The sequence below is a fragment of the Periplaneta americana genome, chromosome 2, assembly GCF_040183065.1.
Source record: "Periplaneta americana isolate PAMFEO1 chromosome 2, P.americana_PAMFEO1_priV1, whole genome shotgun sequence".
NCBI classification, from domain to species: Eukaryota; Metazoa; Arthropoda; class Insecta; order Blattodea; family Blattidae; genus Periplaneta; species Periplaneta americana.
This window is the reverse complement of record NC_091118.1, coordinates 21,116,392-21,136,468: the sequence shown is the minus strand read 5'-3', so window position 1 is coordinate 21,136,468 and position 20,077 is coordinate 21,116,392. Positions and strand designations below refer to the sequence as shown.

The following is a 20,077-nucleotide window of genomic DNA, read 5'->3' as shown; positions in this document are numbered from 1 at the left end:
AACTACAATATTAAGAATACATTTACAATTATAATTACAATTAATGTTAAATTTACAAATACAATGAAAATCAAAGTACTAAAAGATTAACTGATTAATAAAGGGTAGATAGTTTATTGTAGAAGTTAAGAAGAAAGATTTTTTTATTAATTAAGTAAAAATTAAACCTACTCTACGCAGTAAGAAAATGCTTAATAAGTTTGCTTTTGAACGCTACTAAATTCCGACAGTCTCTGATGTCACTGGGTAGGGTATTCCACAAGCGCGAGAGCGAGATTGTGTATGATGATGAATACGATGATGTCTTATGTGTTGGTTTGGCTAGTATGCGGCTATTTTGCGTGCGTGTGAAGATATTATGATACGATGACAGGTAACTGAATCGGGAGGCAAGGTAGGTAGGTGTAGAGATGTGAAGGACTTGGAAAAGGAGAACAAGAGAATGAAAATTTCTACGTTCATTAAGCCGTAGCCAGTTTAGAGTTTGGAAGAATGGGCTAATGTGGTCAGCGGGACGGACATCGCAGACGAAGCGAACACAAGAATTATGAACACGTTGTAATCTTTGCGACTGGTTGACATTGAGGTCAGTCAGTAGAAAATGACAGTAATCAAAGTGGGGCATTATGTGAAAGTAATATTAGTATAAGTTGTCCACCATGTTAGAAGCACTTATAGAAACGGAAATTATTTTATTGCCCTTTTACGAGTCTGTTTGGAGGGGAGAAACAGGTTCGCCATAGGAAATCGCTTTAATTTACCATAATATTTCCATTGTAGGCTATGTATTATTTTAAAGTGTGCTTTAATGATAATATTCAAAGTACGAATAGTTTATATGTGCGGATTTGAAGGTGGTAGCATTGCTTCTTGGAATACAATTAGGCTACACAAAATGTTGCTGCTTTCTATATGAATGGGACAGTCACGTTCGAATAAGCATTATAAAATAAAAGTATGGCCAACACGACAATCACTAGAGCCAGGGAATAAAAATATTATAGGCCTACATAAACCCCTTGTACCTCAAAGTAAAGTAATTTTACCCTGTTTGCATATTAAGTTAGGGTTAATGAAGAATTTTGTTAAAGGGATGAATAATGAAACTGCGGTATTTAAACGTATCCAGGAAAAAATTTCTGCTATTAGTGACTCAAAAACAAAAGAGAGTTTTCAATGGACCACAAATTAGAGAAATAATGAAGGACAATCACTTCGAATCTTTGTTGGAAGAAAAAGAAAGAGCCGCCTGGATTGCATTCAGGGAGGTTGTATTAAATTTTCTGGGTAATCGTGGAAGTGAGAACTATGAAGAACTATTGTTGGCGTATGAAACTATGGGTTGTAACATGTCCCTGAAAATTCACTTCTTTCACTCCCATCTTGACTTTTTTCCCCGAGAATTGTGGCGATTTCAGTGATGAGCATGGTGTGTTATTATAAGAAACACAACAGAATACAATGCAGCAGACTATTTGGCAAGGTCAAAGTTTCATCTCGGTTTATCCTCTTGTCGTACTGCAGTATGAATCCCTTCACGTGTTACATCATCTTGTGAGATGATAGTCTCATATCAAACTTCCATTCCGCATGGATGTCATCCAGTAACAATCACACATGCTCGCCTTTTGCAAGTCTTTACATGATACGATTTAATCCCAACACTCAGCTGTTCAGACAAGTATAGCCGCTGTGCTACATAAAGTCAATAGTCTTTAAGGTAAACAGGTCGTAACCCTCAATTTTAAGAATATTTCAGAGGAGTTAAAAATCGTATTATTCTTTATTTTATTTTTTATGAGTAAACCACATGCCTTTTCATTCATTCATTCATTCATACATTCATTGATTCATTCATTCATTCATTAATTCATTCATTCATTGATTGATTCATTCATTGATTGATTCTTTCATTCATTGATTCATCCATCCATCCATTCATTCATTGATTCATCCATCCATCCATTCATTCATTGATTCATCCATCCATCCATTCATTCATTGATTCATTCATTCATCCATCCATGCATTCATTCATTCATTCATTCATTTCCCCAGCCGTGGGACTGAAGCCGGGTGGTCTATGGCGAGCCCTCGGCATCACTTCATTTCACCCCTTTGATTTGATTACCTGGTTGGGTTTTTCCGAGGTTTTCCCCAACCAAAAGGCAAATGCCGGGTAATCTTTTGGCGAATCCTCGGATGTCACCTCATCATTGTAGAAAATTACTACATTGTAAAACTGTAAAAATTGTAAAATATTGTAAAAATTTGTAAAAATTGTAATTGTAATATTGTAAAATGTTGATTTGTTCCACATCTTAAAGCTTCATTGCTCATGTAAGATCTATGGAAGATAATAAATGAATGAATGAATGAAAAGCGCTTTCATCAAGAAATTTCAACTACGGAACAAAGACACCAAGGACAGTGGAATACCAATATGCTAGCAGACTATTTTTGGACTTTAGCTCGTGACGTATCTGATGCCCAGCATAAAAGAAAATATAGAAAAAAGATAGCTGTAATCTTCTTAACAGTGAATATTTAACCTTATTGTCATTATGTAAAGCAGTATTTTGAATAGATATAAATTCGAAAATTTCTCAAAAACCGTAACAAACAACTGTTTTTAATTGTCATATTCGTATTCAGGAGATTCAAATTATGTAGAAAACATGTATCACATGCCCAGCACAAAAAAAAAGTTAAAATTTGTTACGCAGTGTAATATAACATAAAAAATAATACAAATCCTCAGCATTTACATATTACCGCATTTATAACTTTGATCTTTATTGTGCCGCGTGTATTTATAAAGTACCCTAGCTAGAAAATGTATTGTCACAGACTTTCTTTGCAGCTGTTTCACATATAAATACTTTTTTTTATAAAAATATCTGTTTATTCTTCAGGTTTTCTTCGTTCTTCGAAAGAAAGACTCTCAAATATCTTTCCTGCACTTATACCATCACACACTAACACTGATTTACTCATGGGTCCATATGAATTACATACCGGGTAAGTTATATTATATTATATTATTTTATATTATATTATATTATATTATATTTTATGCTCGACCATGCCGAAATGTAGTAATTATACACCTGGTAGCTGCCCTTTAATGGGCCTCATTAAAGTACACCTATTCATTAAAGTTCAGGTGTTCCACCAATCATAAAACACCATTGTAGCAATATGAAAGCGTAAGTATCGATTATTCTCGGATATGCAATCGAAAGACAACTAGCGAAACGTCACGGAGGCTGGAAATCCAATACTGTCGCAGAAGGTTATGTTCTGTTACTATAATAATTAGCGTTAATTGTAAATAATATTCAAATAAATTCAATTTGTCATCTCGTTTTTCAATGTCTAAATCAATTTCAAGGTTATATCAAGATTAATGTTTATTTTACTCTAGATTATATCAAGGTCAATGACATTTGTTTCTCGGAAAAAATCAATACTTTCGCGTCTGCGCACATCTCACAATTTACGAGATATTGCACAAGGTCAGTTCCGCTCCCCAGTCAGATAAGAATAACATAAATACTTACGAATAATTTCAAGTTAGAAATATGGTCGAGCATAAAAAGTCGTATGAAACTTGCCTATAATGGTAATTAAGACGCTCGTATGAAAATTATGAAACTCGCTTGCGCTCGTTTCATAAACATACTCGCGTCTTAATTACTACCATTATAGGCTCGTTGCATAAGGTACTAATATTATATTATATTATATTATATTATATTATATTATATTATATTATATTATATTATATTGCATTACATTACAATATTATATTATATTATATTATATTATATTACATTATATTATATTATATTGCATTACATTACACTATTATATTATATTATATTATATTATATTATATTATATTATATTATATTATATTATATTATATTATATTATATTACATTACATTACATTACATTACATTACATTACATTATATTATATTATATTATATTACATTACATTACATTACATTACATTACATTACATTACATTACATTACATTACATTACATTACATTATATTATATTATATTATATTATATTATATTATATTATATTATATTATATTATATTATATTATTATTATATTATATTATATTATATTGCATTACATTACAATATTATATTATATTATATTATATTATATTATATTACATTACATTACATTAAATTACATTACATTACATTACATTAAATTACATTACATTACATTACATTACATTATATTATATTATATTATATTATATTATATTATATTATATTATATTATATTATATTATATTTCAGGCGCACAGGGTGTTATTGTCGCATATCTCAATTCAGTCGCACATGTGTTTATGTACACATACTATATGTTGTCTGCGATGGGACCCAGGTTACGTAAATATCTTTGGTGGAAAAAGTACATCACTTGGATACAACTGGTAAGACAATTGCTAATGCTAGAGATAATCCTAGGAGTGAAAGTTCATCTCATACACCTATAAGCACTTTCATTCTTAATATTTAATTTATGCTTTAAGGCTAGATCCTGCCTGTTGGCACATCTTCTGAAGAATGCATGGTATTTATTCGTATGCTACTTTGATCTTTCTTGCTTCTCGATTTATATGCTGAAACTTAATTTGATATGCTTATACTCATCACTATTTCGAAATGAGATTATCATTTGTCTCTCAGGTTTCTATTCACGATGCATTTCTCTCATATTTGGTATAATTGAAGACCTTGCCGGAAAAAGGACCTGGCAACAAATTAATGAATCTGTGACTTCGGAAGAAAATGTAATTTTGAAGCATTCATTTATAACAATAAATTACCGCATCCAATAGCTGAAAAAACTTGTATCCTCGATTAATCTAATGGTTCTGCTGGTAACTGTAGGCCCAACGAAATACGTCAGAAATTACATTCCTTTCTCCTGGAACGTGTGTTATAGATTTGTTGGTTACATTCTCATTCCGGGTAGGTCTTCAGTTATACGAGTCAGTTGAACCGGAAAAGCAGGTCGTAAAATATCTATATATATCATTTGAACTGGTAATGGAAATTACGGGAGAACGGCTGAACGGATTTTCATGAATGACCCGTCATTTTGAAGCTTGGCATCCAAGGATTTTCAGAAAAATAGTAACTTTCAGTGAAGCGTTATTTTCCTACATAATTTTCCTATTTTCCAAAATCCATCTTTCGTCAGTTTTGAAAACTGATTGCATTTCAGCATTCGGCCGTGATTTCAGAGTAAAACAAAACACACACTACAATAAACAATAGGCTATTACACGAAGGCCATGACCTGCAGGATTGCTGACATATTTAGAGTTCAAATTCAATTGGTTATTAAAAACTTCAAGACTTGCTAAAATAATTTACAGGTCTGATTCTGTGGTGTGTAATTTTATGAGTACAGCTGTGTATTGGATATTAAAATCTACAAAACTTGAGTTGGTTTGATGACATTATTACCATTAGAAATGAAATATTATTATAGTTAATGCCATGGTGTGACTATTTTTAATTAATTATACATATTAATGCTATATTGATGATACGAAAGTGAAACTTTTTGGGTTATATAAGTAGATGTAGAGACTATCTTAAATTAGATCATTTCCATAATTTACTGAGTGGCGGCTATTTTACAAATGAACTTACAAAACTTAGGTAAGAGAATAATATTGCTAGTAAAAATCAAATATTTTCATAGTTATTAATCAAGTGGGGTTGGTTCTTTTTCATAAAATTATTGGCGGTGTGGTGTAGATATTTATTTGCCTCATCTCTTCAGTATTGGCTCGAGACAGCGCAAAAATTACAGTTCCTAAGGAAAGACCAAACGGTATTACTTACTGATAAAATAAGAGGCCTACAAAATTTTGCAGTCTCCCTATCATTTCAGCAAGATCTCTTAGCAGGATAAAATGATTTTAGCCTCTACATTTCAAGCTCTACATGCAGCAGCTATACCAAGATGCTATGTCTATTGTTCGAGAACATAGCAAACCTGACTTTTTTTTAATTTTCACCTACACTCCACATTGACCTGAAATAGTTATTCTTTACTCCCACATGAAAAAACCCACTGATCGTCCTGACATTGTTACTTGCGTTTTCGCGTTGAAACTCAAAAACTGAAGGTGGATAGGTTCCAGAAAAAGTATTTGGCATTAGAAACAGAGGGAGTGTGTTTTACTATTATGGAAGCAAATAACTTTCAAAATGTCTGCTATTCTTCATTGAAAATAAATCTGAAAAAATTTTATTTGAACGTCTAATGAACTTAGTTTGCAGCATTTGCTTCACAAGCCACTAGTAATAATTTAAAATAAAATGTAACAGAGGGTTATTCGAATCCCTATATCGATGGTGTTGAATAGCAACCTCATATGTAAAAAAAAAATATAATAATGAAATGAGATTTCACTTTATCCCTATTAAAAAAGCCTTTCCGAATCTTCTACAAACACATCTTATATGCAGGCATGGATACAAACTTCACAAGAAGATATTTAAAATAATATCCTCTTATGTGAATATTTTAATTTTTTTTTTCGCTCTTCTGTGAAATTGAATGTTTTGATATTCGAGGTTGCTGGTCAACACAATCGATATGCATTTCGGTGAAACATTTATGCTATTCGTGATTGTTATTAGGTTAGGATCGGAAGAATGTTTGAGATTTGAAATAATATTACAATATTTATTTTAATTTCCGTCATTATTCTCCCCGAATTTAAAACAAGACACAGCTTTCCCGTTAACTATTTCATCATCGCTTCCTCATTTCACGAAGCCTAGCGTCGAGACAACAATGCAGATGATAGTAGAAACGACTCACACATCGATATGACGCCTCTTTTAAGCACAATAATTGTATTGTACATCATTGTATAATAAAGTTTTTCTTAAATTTAAACAAATATATAACGCCAATGACTTGTTTGAAATGGTGATGAATAGTAATATGTAGAATTGGATTCATTTTAAAATGAATAGAAAATACAAAATAGTGACAGGAGATTTGAGGAAATCCCAATGATTGTGGGTAACGTCTATACAGAAATTAGGTTACGTAAACGCCATTTCATACAAGTTGAGAGGATTTGAAAGCGTTTCTTTCCCCTTCTACTTTGTCAGAGACAGCGTAAACGACATTTCATACAAGTTGAGAGGATGCGAAAGCATTTATTTCACTTTACGCTGTCGCTGACGAACTCAGAGAAAGTAGAAGGGGAAAGAAATGCTTTCAAATCCTCTCAACTTGTATGAAATGGCGTTTAAGTATAACTTGCTGTAAAATTTATGTGCCTAATGAACGGAATGAAACAAGCTATACAAACAATCTTACAATAATTATTGTTACAATTATTATTATTATTATTATTATTATTATTATTATTATTATTATTATTATTATTATTATTATTAATTTATTAATTAATTTATTTATATTTGTTGCTGAACCAGAGGCCAATTATAGTTCAGCACAATACACAAACAGAAGATACAGAGATGCAAGAATAAATAAAATTACTGTATATCTTAAATCCAATGTATATCTTAAATCAAGATAAACATACTTAAATAAAATTGAGAACAAGAACAGTAAATACTAATAAACGAAACTATACTTTAAAGGATCTAAATTGTTTCCATGCAAATTGGTATATTTTATGCATCTATAAAATGGAGAAAGAGATTTTGAATTTCTGTTGTAAATTTTTTTTTGAAATCTTAAATCCTTTGTAGGAATGCGAAGGCTGATATTGTTTATGATAAACTCACAATCAATATCACCCCTGATAACTATGCAAAAAAAAATTGATAATCCACTTTCACTAGATGGAAACCGACACGATTGGCAGAGCCGGCAATACATGAAAACGAAATTATACTAAATGCGAGGAATGTTACTACAGGTATGTAGTATTAGGTGTGTATTATGTGGCAAGTTAGGTTAGATTTGATTACGTGTGTAGTATTATGAGAAAGGTTGGGTAAGGTTTGATTAGGTGTGTATATTATTACTATGTTGGCAATACTGAAACCCACTGTTACATTGAAGAAATATGGCGGTATTCTTCCTTCACACACGACGATTTTCGTATATAAGTAAGGTACGTATTTAGGGCGGGTTGGGTGGGCTTACAGCTCTCCCAATGATCACATCAATTTCTATTAATCAGTACTATAAATCCAAGGCATTTTGAAGGTATTTTATATATACATTTATTAGTGCCTGGGACATAAGTAACATTCACATTTATTCATCTGTATGTGAGTAATGCTAAGTTTGTATTAATTTTCTATAGTTACGCATGTATTGTGCACGCGTCTATCTCACGCGCATGTCAAAGAACACTTGAATAATTTATTTTTTTTAAATATAGCCTATTGTAACCTCCAATAGATTATAATAAAAGCTTCCAAGTAGGTTATATATTATGCAAGTTCCCCTTCTATATACGAGTATATATCTAGGAATGGACCCGTTTCCATTGCTTCTTTTATCGGAAATAACGTAAGCATTTCTACACGATCAATGTAATATCTGTTCCACCAAACTTTAAACGTCAAAATAGATCACATTACTTTTGGAGCATCTCTCATACTTACGGTGAAGTTTTTGTTGGATATTTTTGTGTATAACTAAAGTTCTAACCTAAGTTTTGTTGCTTACAGATCCAGTTTTGTCTGATGCTGTCATACATGATAGGAAGTTTGGCGTTTGACTGTGATCAACCAAAAGGATTATCCATCTATTTCATATTCATAAGTGGTGTTTTCTTGTGTCTTTTCTCTAACTTTTACCGCAAGACATATACTAAGAAAATAAAAAAATAAAAAGGACAGTACAAAGAATGTTTGCATTGCATAGGAGTAAGTGTAAATAAACCGACATGTGGTCTGATATTCATTTCATACAAGAACGTCCCTGATGTAAGCAAAGAGGTGGAGAACTTTCCCATAGCTACGTCATGCGCATTCTGTATTACATGGTCTAAATAAGTTCAGCAACAGCTAAATCATGCCATAATATAATTATGCTGTTTGTTATCTGCAAATTGAAATCTTCCAAAAATTACATATTTTTGTGCAAACATTTCGACATACAGTAAATATTAACTAAATAATTTACTGTAATGGAACAGTTTTAATATCAGCACCTCTGTTATGTTAAATATTTGATACCGGACAGACATACTTTTTTTTCACTCACTCCCTCAGTACTTAAGAGTATGTGTACGTGAATGACCACAAATATTATCAGAAAATGCAAGCTCTAAATTTCTAAAATTTTATAAGAAAATGAACTCACAATTGGACAAAAATTACTAGGTACCACAACAAGACTTATTAGGACTTAGATATCTAATAAAAGTTTAAAAAGGTTACTAATAATATTTTTCAAAACAGTTTTATGAAAGTATGAAAAAAAAAACAAAACAAAAGAATTCTGCAGTTACATCATTTGGTAACCATAACATTGTTATGGTCTCTCTGACATCTTTAATATTTTTCCTGCATGTAATAAACACTTATTTCTAAAAGTAGACTACTCTCAGACATGCAGAGTTGTTTATTTTAATACAATTAATTTTTTATTTGTCCTATATAAAATATATTTAAATTTGTATAATGTTTTGTGACTAATTTTTCTATTTTCAAAGATATGGGCATTATTGTATTCTGTCTTTTGCATAAATGCATGTTAAATCAATGTACAAAATTTCAGAATTCTATCTCTAATGCTTGTGGAGTTATGAAATAATATGTGTGAACATTTTTAAATGTTGGAAAATTTAATTTAAAGTAAAAAGTGAATTTAAAAAAATATTATTAGTAAACTTTTTTATACTTTCATCAGATATTTAAGTTCTAATAAGTCTTGTTGTGGTACCTTGTAATTTTTGTTCAATTTTGAGCTCATTTCCTTATAAAATTTTAGAAATTTAAAGCCTGCATTTTCTGATAATATTCGTGGTCGTTTACGTACATATATCCTTAACCTGCTGTTATTAACAGTAATAGTATGTTTCTCGATTACATTGTTGCTCAGGCATCGATTATAAACTTTGCTTGTAATAGGTGTCTCATTCTTACAAAGGAAATGTTAATGAAAACATTCAGAAAATTCCCCTCAAACTGAGCACACATCTCCATAGTCAACAATCTGATCACCTCACTAGCAGTGAATGGACACTAGATCTTAAAATGACAGCTAATGTTTGTCCGCTACATGCTATACCAGGAAGGTCCCGAGACGGAAACCACTGTCGTCGTTGCGTCAGTGAGATTGAAACTCTTGGTCACGTTTTGGGTGCCTGTCCTTTCAGCGAGACGCTGCCGAACTTTAGACATCACAGAATCAGGTCCATGATTGCCGAAGCCTTGAGGAAGAAAGGTCTCACTGTGCACGAAGAAGTCCATGGCATCTCTCAAGAGGGATCCTGTCGGCGAATTGACATGCTTGCCATTCCACCAGGCTCTACATCCGCCTACATTATCGACCGGACAGTCAGATTCGAGGCACAGGAACAACAGCCCGCTGAAGTCCACGCAGAAAAATGCAGAATTTATAAGCCCACAGTTCAATGTAATTTGTAAAAATATCAACTCACCTCCATTGAAGCTAATGGTTGGCGCTAGGGGCACAATACCTCTCCTCTTTGTCAGTTTCTACAAGAAGTTCCAGCTGAACAACAACTTTATTCGTGATGTTTCCCTTACAGCTATCAGAGGATTAGTTGTCATCTTAAAATACCATCTGTTTTTTGTTTCCTAAAAAGGAAAAACTTTTGTTTGAATGTCTAATCTGTTTGTATTGGTTAACGTTTACATTAGGACTCAAACCAAGAGCGGACAGATGTTTTTAAGTAAAACTATCTCATTGTTGGATTTAAAATACTATCACTCAAATATAATTTCTTATCTCCAACCAATAATATTTATCTTATTCTCTAAATTCAAGTATAACAATTGAGATCCATAAGCAAGTACAAAAAGGACACCCTTAATATGGCATTTTTCTGTAATATTTTCATCAGTAGAACTGAAATATAGGCCTACAGTTAATACAAGTCCTATTTATTGCATCTCTGTATCAATTTGATTTGGTATTTTTACAATACCAACCTATTTGTTTACTTCAGGAACGTTCTTGGCTGATGCAAATTATAACTATTGCATTCGTTGTTATAGAAGGCCATGATACAGCAAACATTTATTTGGTAAGACTTGTTCCTGTCCTCTTTCAAGAATTTCCGCTAGGACCGCTTCTTTATTCTAGACACTTTTGTGCAAAAATAGATAACATCTAAAGATTGTGTCCCCAAATTAATATTTTCATTGTCGCCTATATTACAACTAGGCTACATTAATAGGTAATACATTTATTTAACACTACTGTGATTGCAAATAAATAATGAAATATTAAAAATGTTATATTTTAAGAGAAAGAGAGTGGCAGAATTCTGTTAAAAGTTATACCGGGTAAGGGAATCATAGAATCGCCACAATCGAGCGGAACACTTTTAACTGGTTGGAGTTTGTGTGATTTCAAATAATCGTAAGTCAACGGTTATAGAGAATCATCTTACCATAATCATAAAACAAAGAACTTGAACTTTTAATGAATATGGTATCCAGAACAATAAAATAAATGCAGCATTCGCTACCCAAGCCATTAGTAACATCTGGAATATAATAATCTTGGGTCAAAATAATGTACAAGACAGACATTACAGATAAAATGTACACATTGACACATAGGCCTTCTATAATAACGCAAGGAGCAGTTGTAATTCAGTGGGACTGAAATTCTTTGCACTTGTGTATTTTATATTATTACAAAAATTTGTTTTGAGTTTTTAGATACAGATCAACATCTGTTGCGATACTGCAAAACTAATTCACAAATGCTTGATGAAAGTACATTTGTGCTGTGTGATAAAACAGATGGAAGTGCACTACTTCAATCGAACTGGATTTCGGTGCCTGAGATTAATTGGCATGGTGGAAATTCTGAGTTCTACTTCATAAGACGAATTAGGAGACATGAAGATCGACGTTCTTACATGTCCCAAGAATTGTTAAACAAATCTTGGATAGCACATGTTTGTGTATTCATTTTATTTATGTTTAATTAAAGAATTTTGTGTTTTATTATTATTATTATTATTATTATTATTATTACTATTACTATTAATGTAAGTTAAATATGAGCAGCATAGGCATGTCTATTTCAATTACTTATTAATTCTACCCTTGGTCCAATGTTGTCATTTAATCCTTCTGAGTGAGTATATTCTGAACTCGGTTCTAGACCAATTGAAGACTGGACATTAAAAAAATCTGTAAATAGGCCTACATTAACATTAAAAGATATTTGATCTACGATTTTATGATTCTGTAAGCGAACTTTCCAACCACGGGATTAAGTCAGAACCAAAGATATAACAAAATGACAAAATGAGAAATTTTGAAACAGTTCTTCTAGTTCTCAATAGGTGGCACCATTATTGAGACGGTTAAAAAAGCGTCGGGGAAAATAATGACATAGATTAAACATAAATTATTCTCATAATTGACAATATCAGCGGTTTCCAACTAAAACCAGTGTTTGTTTTTTTTATGCTCGACCATGCCGAAATATATAGTAATTATACACCTGGTAGCAGTCCTTTAATGCATGTCATTAAAGTACACCTACTCATTAAAGTACAGGTGTTCAGCCAATGACAACTCAGCTTACAGGCGTTCAGCCAATGACAAGTCAGCTTTGTACAGTTATAAAACCGCAAGTATCGATTATTCTCGGATATGCAATCGAAAGAGAATTAGCGAAAAGTCACGGAGGCTGGAAATCCAATACTGTCGCAGAAGGTTATGTTCTGTTACTATAATAATTAGCGTTAATTGTAAATAATATTCAAATAAATTCATTTTGTCATCTCGTTTTTCAATGTCGAATTCAATAATCAAGATTATTTCAAGTTTAACGGGATTACATCAAGGTCAGTGACATTATTGTTCCTCGGAAAAAATCAATATTTTCGCGTCTGCGCACATCTCACAATTCACGACCTAGAACAAGGTCACTTCCGATCTTGTCAGATACAAATAAAATGTATACATCTGAATAATTTCAGTTAGAAATATGGTCGAGCATAAAAAGTCGTATGAAACTTGTCTATAATGATAATTAAGACGCTCGTATGAATATTATGAAATTCGCTTGCTCTCGTTTCATAAATATCTATACTTGCGTCTTAATTACTATCATTATAGGCTGGTTGCATAATGTACTATTATAATCATCAGAAGGGGATGAAATATTGAATTCTATAATGCGGGTATATTTATGAATCCTATAGACTCAAAATCCCCTATATCCACTTTCACAAATTGAAGGATTTTGAAAGTAACTGGTAGCAAATAGAGGGAATTTTCAACCTAACAGTGACTTTTAACTAATCTTTTGCTTTAAATTTAGTGGCTTTTTTAATTCAAACTATATAGGCCTAAATCATTAGTATTCATTCTTAGCAAGCAATATGTGGGCATAAATCAATTATGAACAAAATGGACTTTAGGGCGTTTTGAATCTAGAAGATTCTTATGTACGTCTTCTGGTTGAATATACATTGGAGTTGGCGGGGTTTGCGGTAAATAAATATATATATATATATATATATATATATATATATATATATATATATATATATATATATATATATATATATATATATATATATATATATATATATATAATAACTGAAGACCATGTTGAAAGTGCAAATTAAAAAAAAAAGAATGTTTACACTCTATTAAGACAATAGTTGAATTTAATAAATTGAATATATGGCTATTTCTATATTGTTCAATCCTGTCAAAATGTATTTTAAAGTGATAAATGATTTAGTGCCTATCATTCGCGATAGTGCCTGTGTAAGTGTCTATTTTGAACTTGTTTTAGTGCCTATTTCAAGTTTTTTAGTGTCCATTGCACCGAGTTCTATTTATGAGTTTGTACCTACGTTTATAATCACTAGCTAAAAATTAGTCTGCTTAATGTGTTATCTGATGTTATTATTGTGGGGCAAATCGCTTCAAAGTATTAACTGTATGGCACAAATTATGCCATCAATCGCTAAACGAGATCGCGTGCTTTAGAAAGTTAACTTTATTGAAAATTAACTATATGCGATTCATGAGGAATAGTAAATATTTTAATGTTCACATAAACATTCGTCTAATGTTAAAGGGTTGTTGAGATAAAGCACGAAGGCGTTACAAGTGACAAGGAGGAAAGACTAATGACTTAATGGTTACATTTATTGCTTATTTACATGATATCAATACATTTGAACAGCTCAATGCACGTTTTCGCCCTCCTTTTAGGAGGTTAGCACTATTCACATTGAGAGTGACCATTTCATTCCTTATGTTTGTTTCTTTTTGTACAATTCACCTATAACCTACCCCCCCCCACAGACAAAAGTCGATAGGAGTAAGGTCTGGGGACCTTGGTGGTCAATCCACGTAACCACCACAGCCGATTCATGTCCGGGAAAGACGTGAGATTTACATTATGTGTCACGTGACAGCTAAAATGTAAACTGTTCTGTCAAGATGGAAGAACAAGATCATCTATACAGGTTAACTACAAACAGCTGTTTCTCTACATCCATTTTTAACAGTGCTGCCCTCAGATCATGTTAGAGAAGAGAAAGTACTATTCCGATGTACAGTAGTGGCAAAAAAAACCGGACCGACCCTTGTAGCTGATACAAAAGAATCCTGTGCTGTGTATTGTGTCAAACTGTGGTAATTTCAATATGGATAGTGAAGCCAGAGGTATGTACTGCTATTTAATGTAAAAATACGCAGTTATCTTTGCCGAATAGAGGTAGAAATGTAATATTGATGCCAGATGAAAATAAAACTCTCAAAGTTTTTTCGTCTGTAAGTTTGAGGCACTGAAGGAAATAATAGACTGTAAGAATCGAACAAATGCAATACATTTCATTGTTACAATTAATTATACAAGATGAATGTATGTATGTATGTATGTACGTATGTATGTATGTATGTACGCATGTATGCATGCATGTATGTATGTATGTATGCATTTATTAACACTACAATTGGGTATACACCCGGTGGCAGTGATATATAATATACAATAATTACAATTACATGAAATAAAATAAATAAACGTAAATGAAATAAACTAACATAAACGTAAATCTATAAATAGTAGATGCAATAAACCTAGGACTATAAATAAAAACTATTCTATAATAATGCCTACGATAAGCAAAGTAAATCTAACTTATAAGTACTTCTGTTTCACCCAACTATTACCAAATTAAATAATTACATATCACCTTAATTAGATACCAACTTAATTAGGCTACATATCACCTTAATTAATTACATATCACCTTAATCTATATATATAATTTGAACTGGTAATGGAAATTACGGGAAAACGGCTGAACGGATTTTAATAAATGGCCCCTCATTTTGAAGCTTGGAACCTAAACTTTTTCGGAAAAGTAGTAGTTTTCAGTGAAATGTCAATTTTCCTACATAATTTTTCTATTTTCCAAAATCCATCTGTTGTCAGTTTTGAGAACTAATTTTATACAATAACGGCCGACTTGACTGAATTTCAGAACAAAACACACACTACAATAAACAATAGGCTATTACACGAAGGCCATGACCTGCAGATTGCCGACATATTTAGAGCTCAATTCAATTTGTTATTAAAAACTGATTCTGCAGTGTATAATTTTCTGAGTACAGCTGTGTATTGGATATTCAAATCTACGAAACTTGAGGTGGTTTGATGACATTATTACCATTAGAAATTAAATATTATCATAGTTAATATCATGATGCATCTATTTTTTCATTAATTGTACATAATATTGATGCTATATTGATGACATGAAAGTGAAACGTTTTGTGGTTATGTAAGTAAATGTAGAGAATATCTTAATTTAGATCTTCATTTCTATAATTTACTGAGTGACTGCTATATACTATAACTACAAAACTTAAGTAAGATAATAATATTGTTATTAAAAATCAAATATTTTTATACTTATTAACCCAGTGGGGTTGGGCCTCTTTCATATACGTAATGGCGGTGTAGTGTAGATATTGATATGTGCAATTGTCTTCAGTATTGGCTCGAGAGAGCGCAAAAATTACAGTTCCTAAGTAAAGATCAAAAATATTACTTACTGATAAAATAAGAGGCCTAGAAAATGTTGTAGTCTCCAGATAATTTCAGCAAGATCTCTTAGTAGAATAAAATGATTTTATGCTCTACATTTCAAGTTCTACATGAAAATGCTATTGTTCGAAAGCTTAGCAAACCTGACATTTTTTTAACTTTTGCCTACAATCCACAATCACCTGAAATAGCTACTGCTATCGTCCTGACATTGATACTTGCGTTTTCGCGTTGAAACTAAAAAACTTAAATTGGATAGGTTCAAGAAAAAGTATTTGGCCTAAAAAAAATCCATTCAGAGGGAGTATGTTTCATTATTATAGAAGCAAATAACTATCAAAAAGACAAGTATTCTTCATTGAAAATAAATCTGAAAAAATTTTATTTGAACGTCTAACGAACTTAGTTTGCAGCAGTATTTGCTGCACAAGCCACTAGTTTATTTATATATCAAGTAAATTACATATCATCTTAAATAATTACACATAAACTTAATTAATTATATATCAACTCAATTAGTTACATGACACAACTTAAATAATTACACTGCACCTCCAATTACATTTTCAGTCTAACTTTCTCAACCTTTCCTTAAATGTATTGATTTTGAGAGGACCACCCTGAAAGATTGCCGCAGGTAAGCTGTTCCAGTCTACTATTGTGCGGTTAACAAAGGAAAATTTTGCCACGTCCGTTTTTTTTTTCTACATTTAAACTTCCTAATATGATCAGCCCTTCCTAAGTATGATGTGTTGCTAATCTAGCATTGATATCGGTGTTTTATGACTAGGAAAATTTGAATCTGTGACACTGAAATCAGCTACAAGGGTCGGTCCGGTTTTTTTGCCACTACTGTACATAGTCATTCATCTTGCATTCATACTATTTGTAAGGTTTGTTGTGGGCAGTGTTCCAACAGCTGTATTTCCACACCCATTGCAAATTGGACATGTGTTTATATGGATTCTTTAAACAGAATAGTCCATACTACCACATCTGAAATATTTACTGTTTCTCCTGAAACAACTGTATATAACACACATGAACCTAAGATACTTCCAGGTGCAATGATCGATAAACTGAGATAGAGTTGCCTCAAGTGATCAGACCACAATAGTACAACTAGCAATGACTTGGAATTTTATCTTGTTTAATACTTAATCCACGATTAAGGTAATAGCAAATACGAGGCTTGAATGACCTTGTAATGTAATATAACTTTCCCTTCTCAATTGGTTCCGCTCTCATAGCTTCAGAGTGCCCGGAGGGCGTTGTTTACAAACATTTTCACATTGAATATCCAGAGTATTTTTACTGTCTTTCTACCAAGGATTTAATACAGTTATACTTTTACGTATCCTTTCCATTACTTATGTAAAATGTATAATGGCGGATGAAATGTTGTGTAATTCAGAGCAATGTTATTAGTTCTGTGTATCTAAGAAGCAGCCTTCCCAACAATAATTAATTTCCTTCCCAGTGTAGTTATCAGATATCACCCTTAAATTCATTGTACTTGGCAGATTTGGTGCCTACAATCTCTGATATAATAACAATGGTAGTCAGATAGCCACTCGAGAATAAACCATCCGGAACAAAATTCGCTGTTATCGATATGACTTGTAATTCACTGTTTCTATGGTGATCTGTGCAATGCTATTTCTCTCCCAATTTAATTCCACAATAACCATTCTCATCCCATTGTCTCGAATATCTGTAAAGGCTTTATAGTTAATAAGAATTTTTCATTTTCCTATCAAACTTTGAGTTCTTTTAAAGAGTTCTTAAGGGACACAACATTTTTCCCTTATGTATCCCTTAGTATTTTGCTATATTCATTTATTTATTTCGACCTTATGATTTGATTGCCTCTCTGGAGGAGAAATATCAGTGTATTTCAAATTATTTGAACTTTCTCTCTACAAATAATTCACTTTTTCGTTTTAATTTAACTATTGCTGTTTTTCTCTTACGTATCGGTTATTACATTTCCACATCCTTTCTTTCATCGAACTTATCACTTGATTGCCTCTCTGTAGGAGATATATCAATATATTTGAACTGTTTTGAGCATTCTCTTTCCAAATAATTCATCTTTTAATTTCCATTTAACTATACGTCCATTATCGAAGAAATGATGTTTTTCCATTACATATCGGTTATTATGTTTCTAGATTCATTCTTTCATTACGACCATATGATTTGATTGTCACTCTGCAGAAGATATATCAGTATATTTGAAGTGATTTAAGATTTATCTTTCCAAATAACTTACATTTTAATTTACTTTTAACTCTACCTCCATTATCCACAAATCACCGTCTTTATCTTTGAATAATATCTGTAGTTTTAATTTAGTAGGTTAATATGGAATTCCATTACGACTATTATATTCAAAGATATACTTTCAAATTGTCAACCTGATATGTATAGACCTTAACCTTTACATACTGATGTATATAGTTATGTTAGCCGCTACATTTTCTTGTAGTAGTGTAACGGAAGGTGATCTTAAAGTCATGACTTCGAATTACTTTTCCGTCGTCTGTGACGCATGTAATGCATGTATTTAGGAATATGAGCATAAATAGGCCCGTATTATTTCATTCATGCATCCACATAGTTTATGCATTAATTTATGTTCATTCATTCGTTTAATCACCCGGTCATTAATAGACGTATTCCCTGGTTCAGTATTATACACATGCTACAGGTCCAGATAGAGCTAGCTGTGAACAAAATTTATTAAGCATCGAGAATAATACTGGATAGGATATGTTTTTAATACTTTTCTCCTATTGATTAAATATATGTAATAGTAATGTTGCAAGTACAAAGAATGAAAACAGAAATAGTATTTATTATACTGACATCCAAATGGAACTGACAAGACAACTAATGATCAGAATATAAAACAATTAATTAGCTAAGTTTGCGTATTTGAGAAACAAGAACAATGGACGTAGATTCTGATGATTCAGCACCTTTCACCCATCCCCAGATGTTGTTAATGGCTGACGTCTGATAACACCTCGCTGCAGTTGTGTAAGTTGACTGTGGCTGAAGTCTGACGACTCACAACCTCGCTGCAGTCGAAGAAGTTGCCTATGGCAGAAGAATTATGATGTAAGGTTAAGTGTCGTAATAAACATGTCATTAAGGAGGTTGTTCCAATAATTACATGTAATCCGTGTAATCCTGTTGCAATAAAAAATGTTGAACATTAAACGGAATCTGTAATAGTGAAAGGTGCTTCTACATATTCATAAGCCTGTAGAACGGTGAAATAAATACCTAATACAACTGTAAAGACGAGACCTCTCAGCACCTCACTGTAGCTGCAGAAGTTGACCATTGCTGGAGTCAGATGACTCAGCATGTCGCTGCAGTGGTATAAGTTGACTGGCTGAAGTCTAATAACTCGGCACCTCGCTGCAGTCGAAGAAGTTGCCTATGGCAGAAGAATGTTGACTCAGCACCTCGCTGCAGTTGCAGAAGTTCACTATTGCTGGAGTCAGATGACTCAGCATGTCGCTGCAGTGGTATAAGTTGACTGGCTGAAGTCTAATAACTCGGCACCTCGCTGCAGTCGAAGAAGTTGCCTATGGCAGAAGAATGATGACTCAGCACCTCGCTGCAGTTGCAGAAGTTCACTATTGCTGGAGTCAGATGACTCAGCATGTCGCTGCAGTGGTATAAGTTGATTGGCTGAAGTCTAATAACTCGGCACCTCGCTGCAGTCGAAGAAGTTGCCTATGGCAGAAGAATGATGACTCAGCACC

General features: G+C 32.4%; 1 protein-coding gene across 3 annotated transcripts in view; it reads left to right on the top strand.

Annotated features, from left to right (window-relative positions):
• The window catches only part of LOC138715769 (very long chain fatty acid elongase 7-like), a 44,789-nt gene extending 35,833 nt beyond the window's left edge, over positions 1–8,956 (top strand). For all 3 annotated transcript variants that reach the window (XM_069848837.1, XM_069848819.1, XM_069848827.1), the window contains exons 6-8: positions 2,916–3,021; positions 4,331–4,467; positions 8,726–8,956. In XM_069848837.1, the coding sequence (XP_069704938.1) occupies positions 2,916–3,021; positions 4,331–4,467; positions 8,726–8,887 (405 nt within the window). In that variant the 3' untranslated portion in view covers positions 8,888–8,956. The remainder of the gene's footprint in view (positions 1–2,915; positions 3,022–4,330; positions 4,468–8,725) is intronic.
• Positions 8,957–20,077: the final 11,121 nt, after the last annotated feature.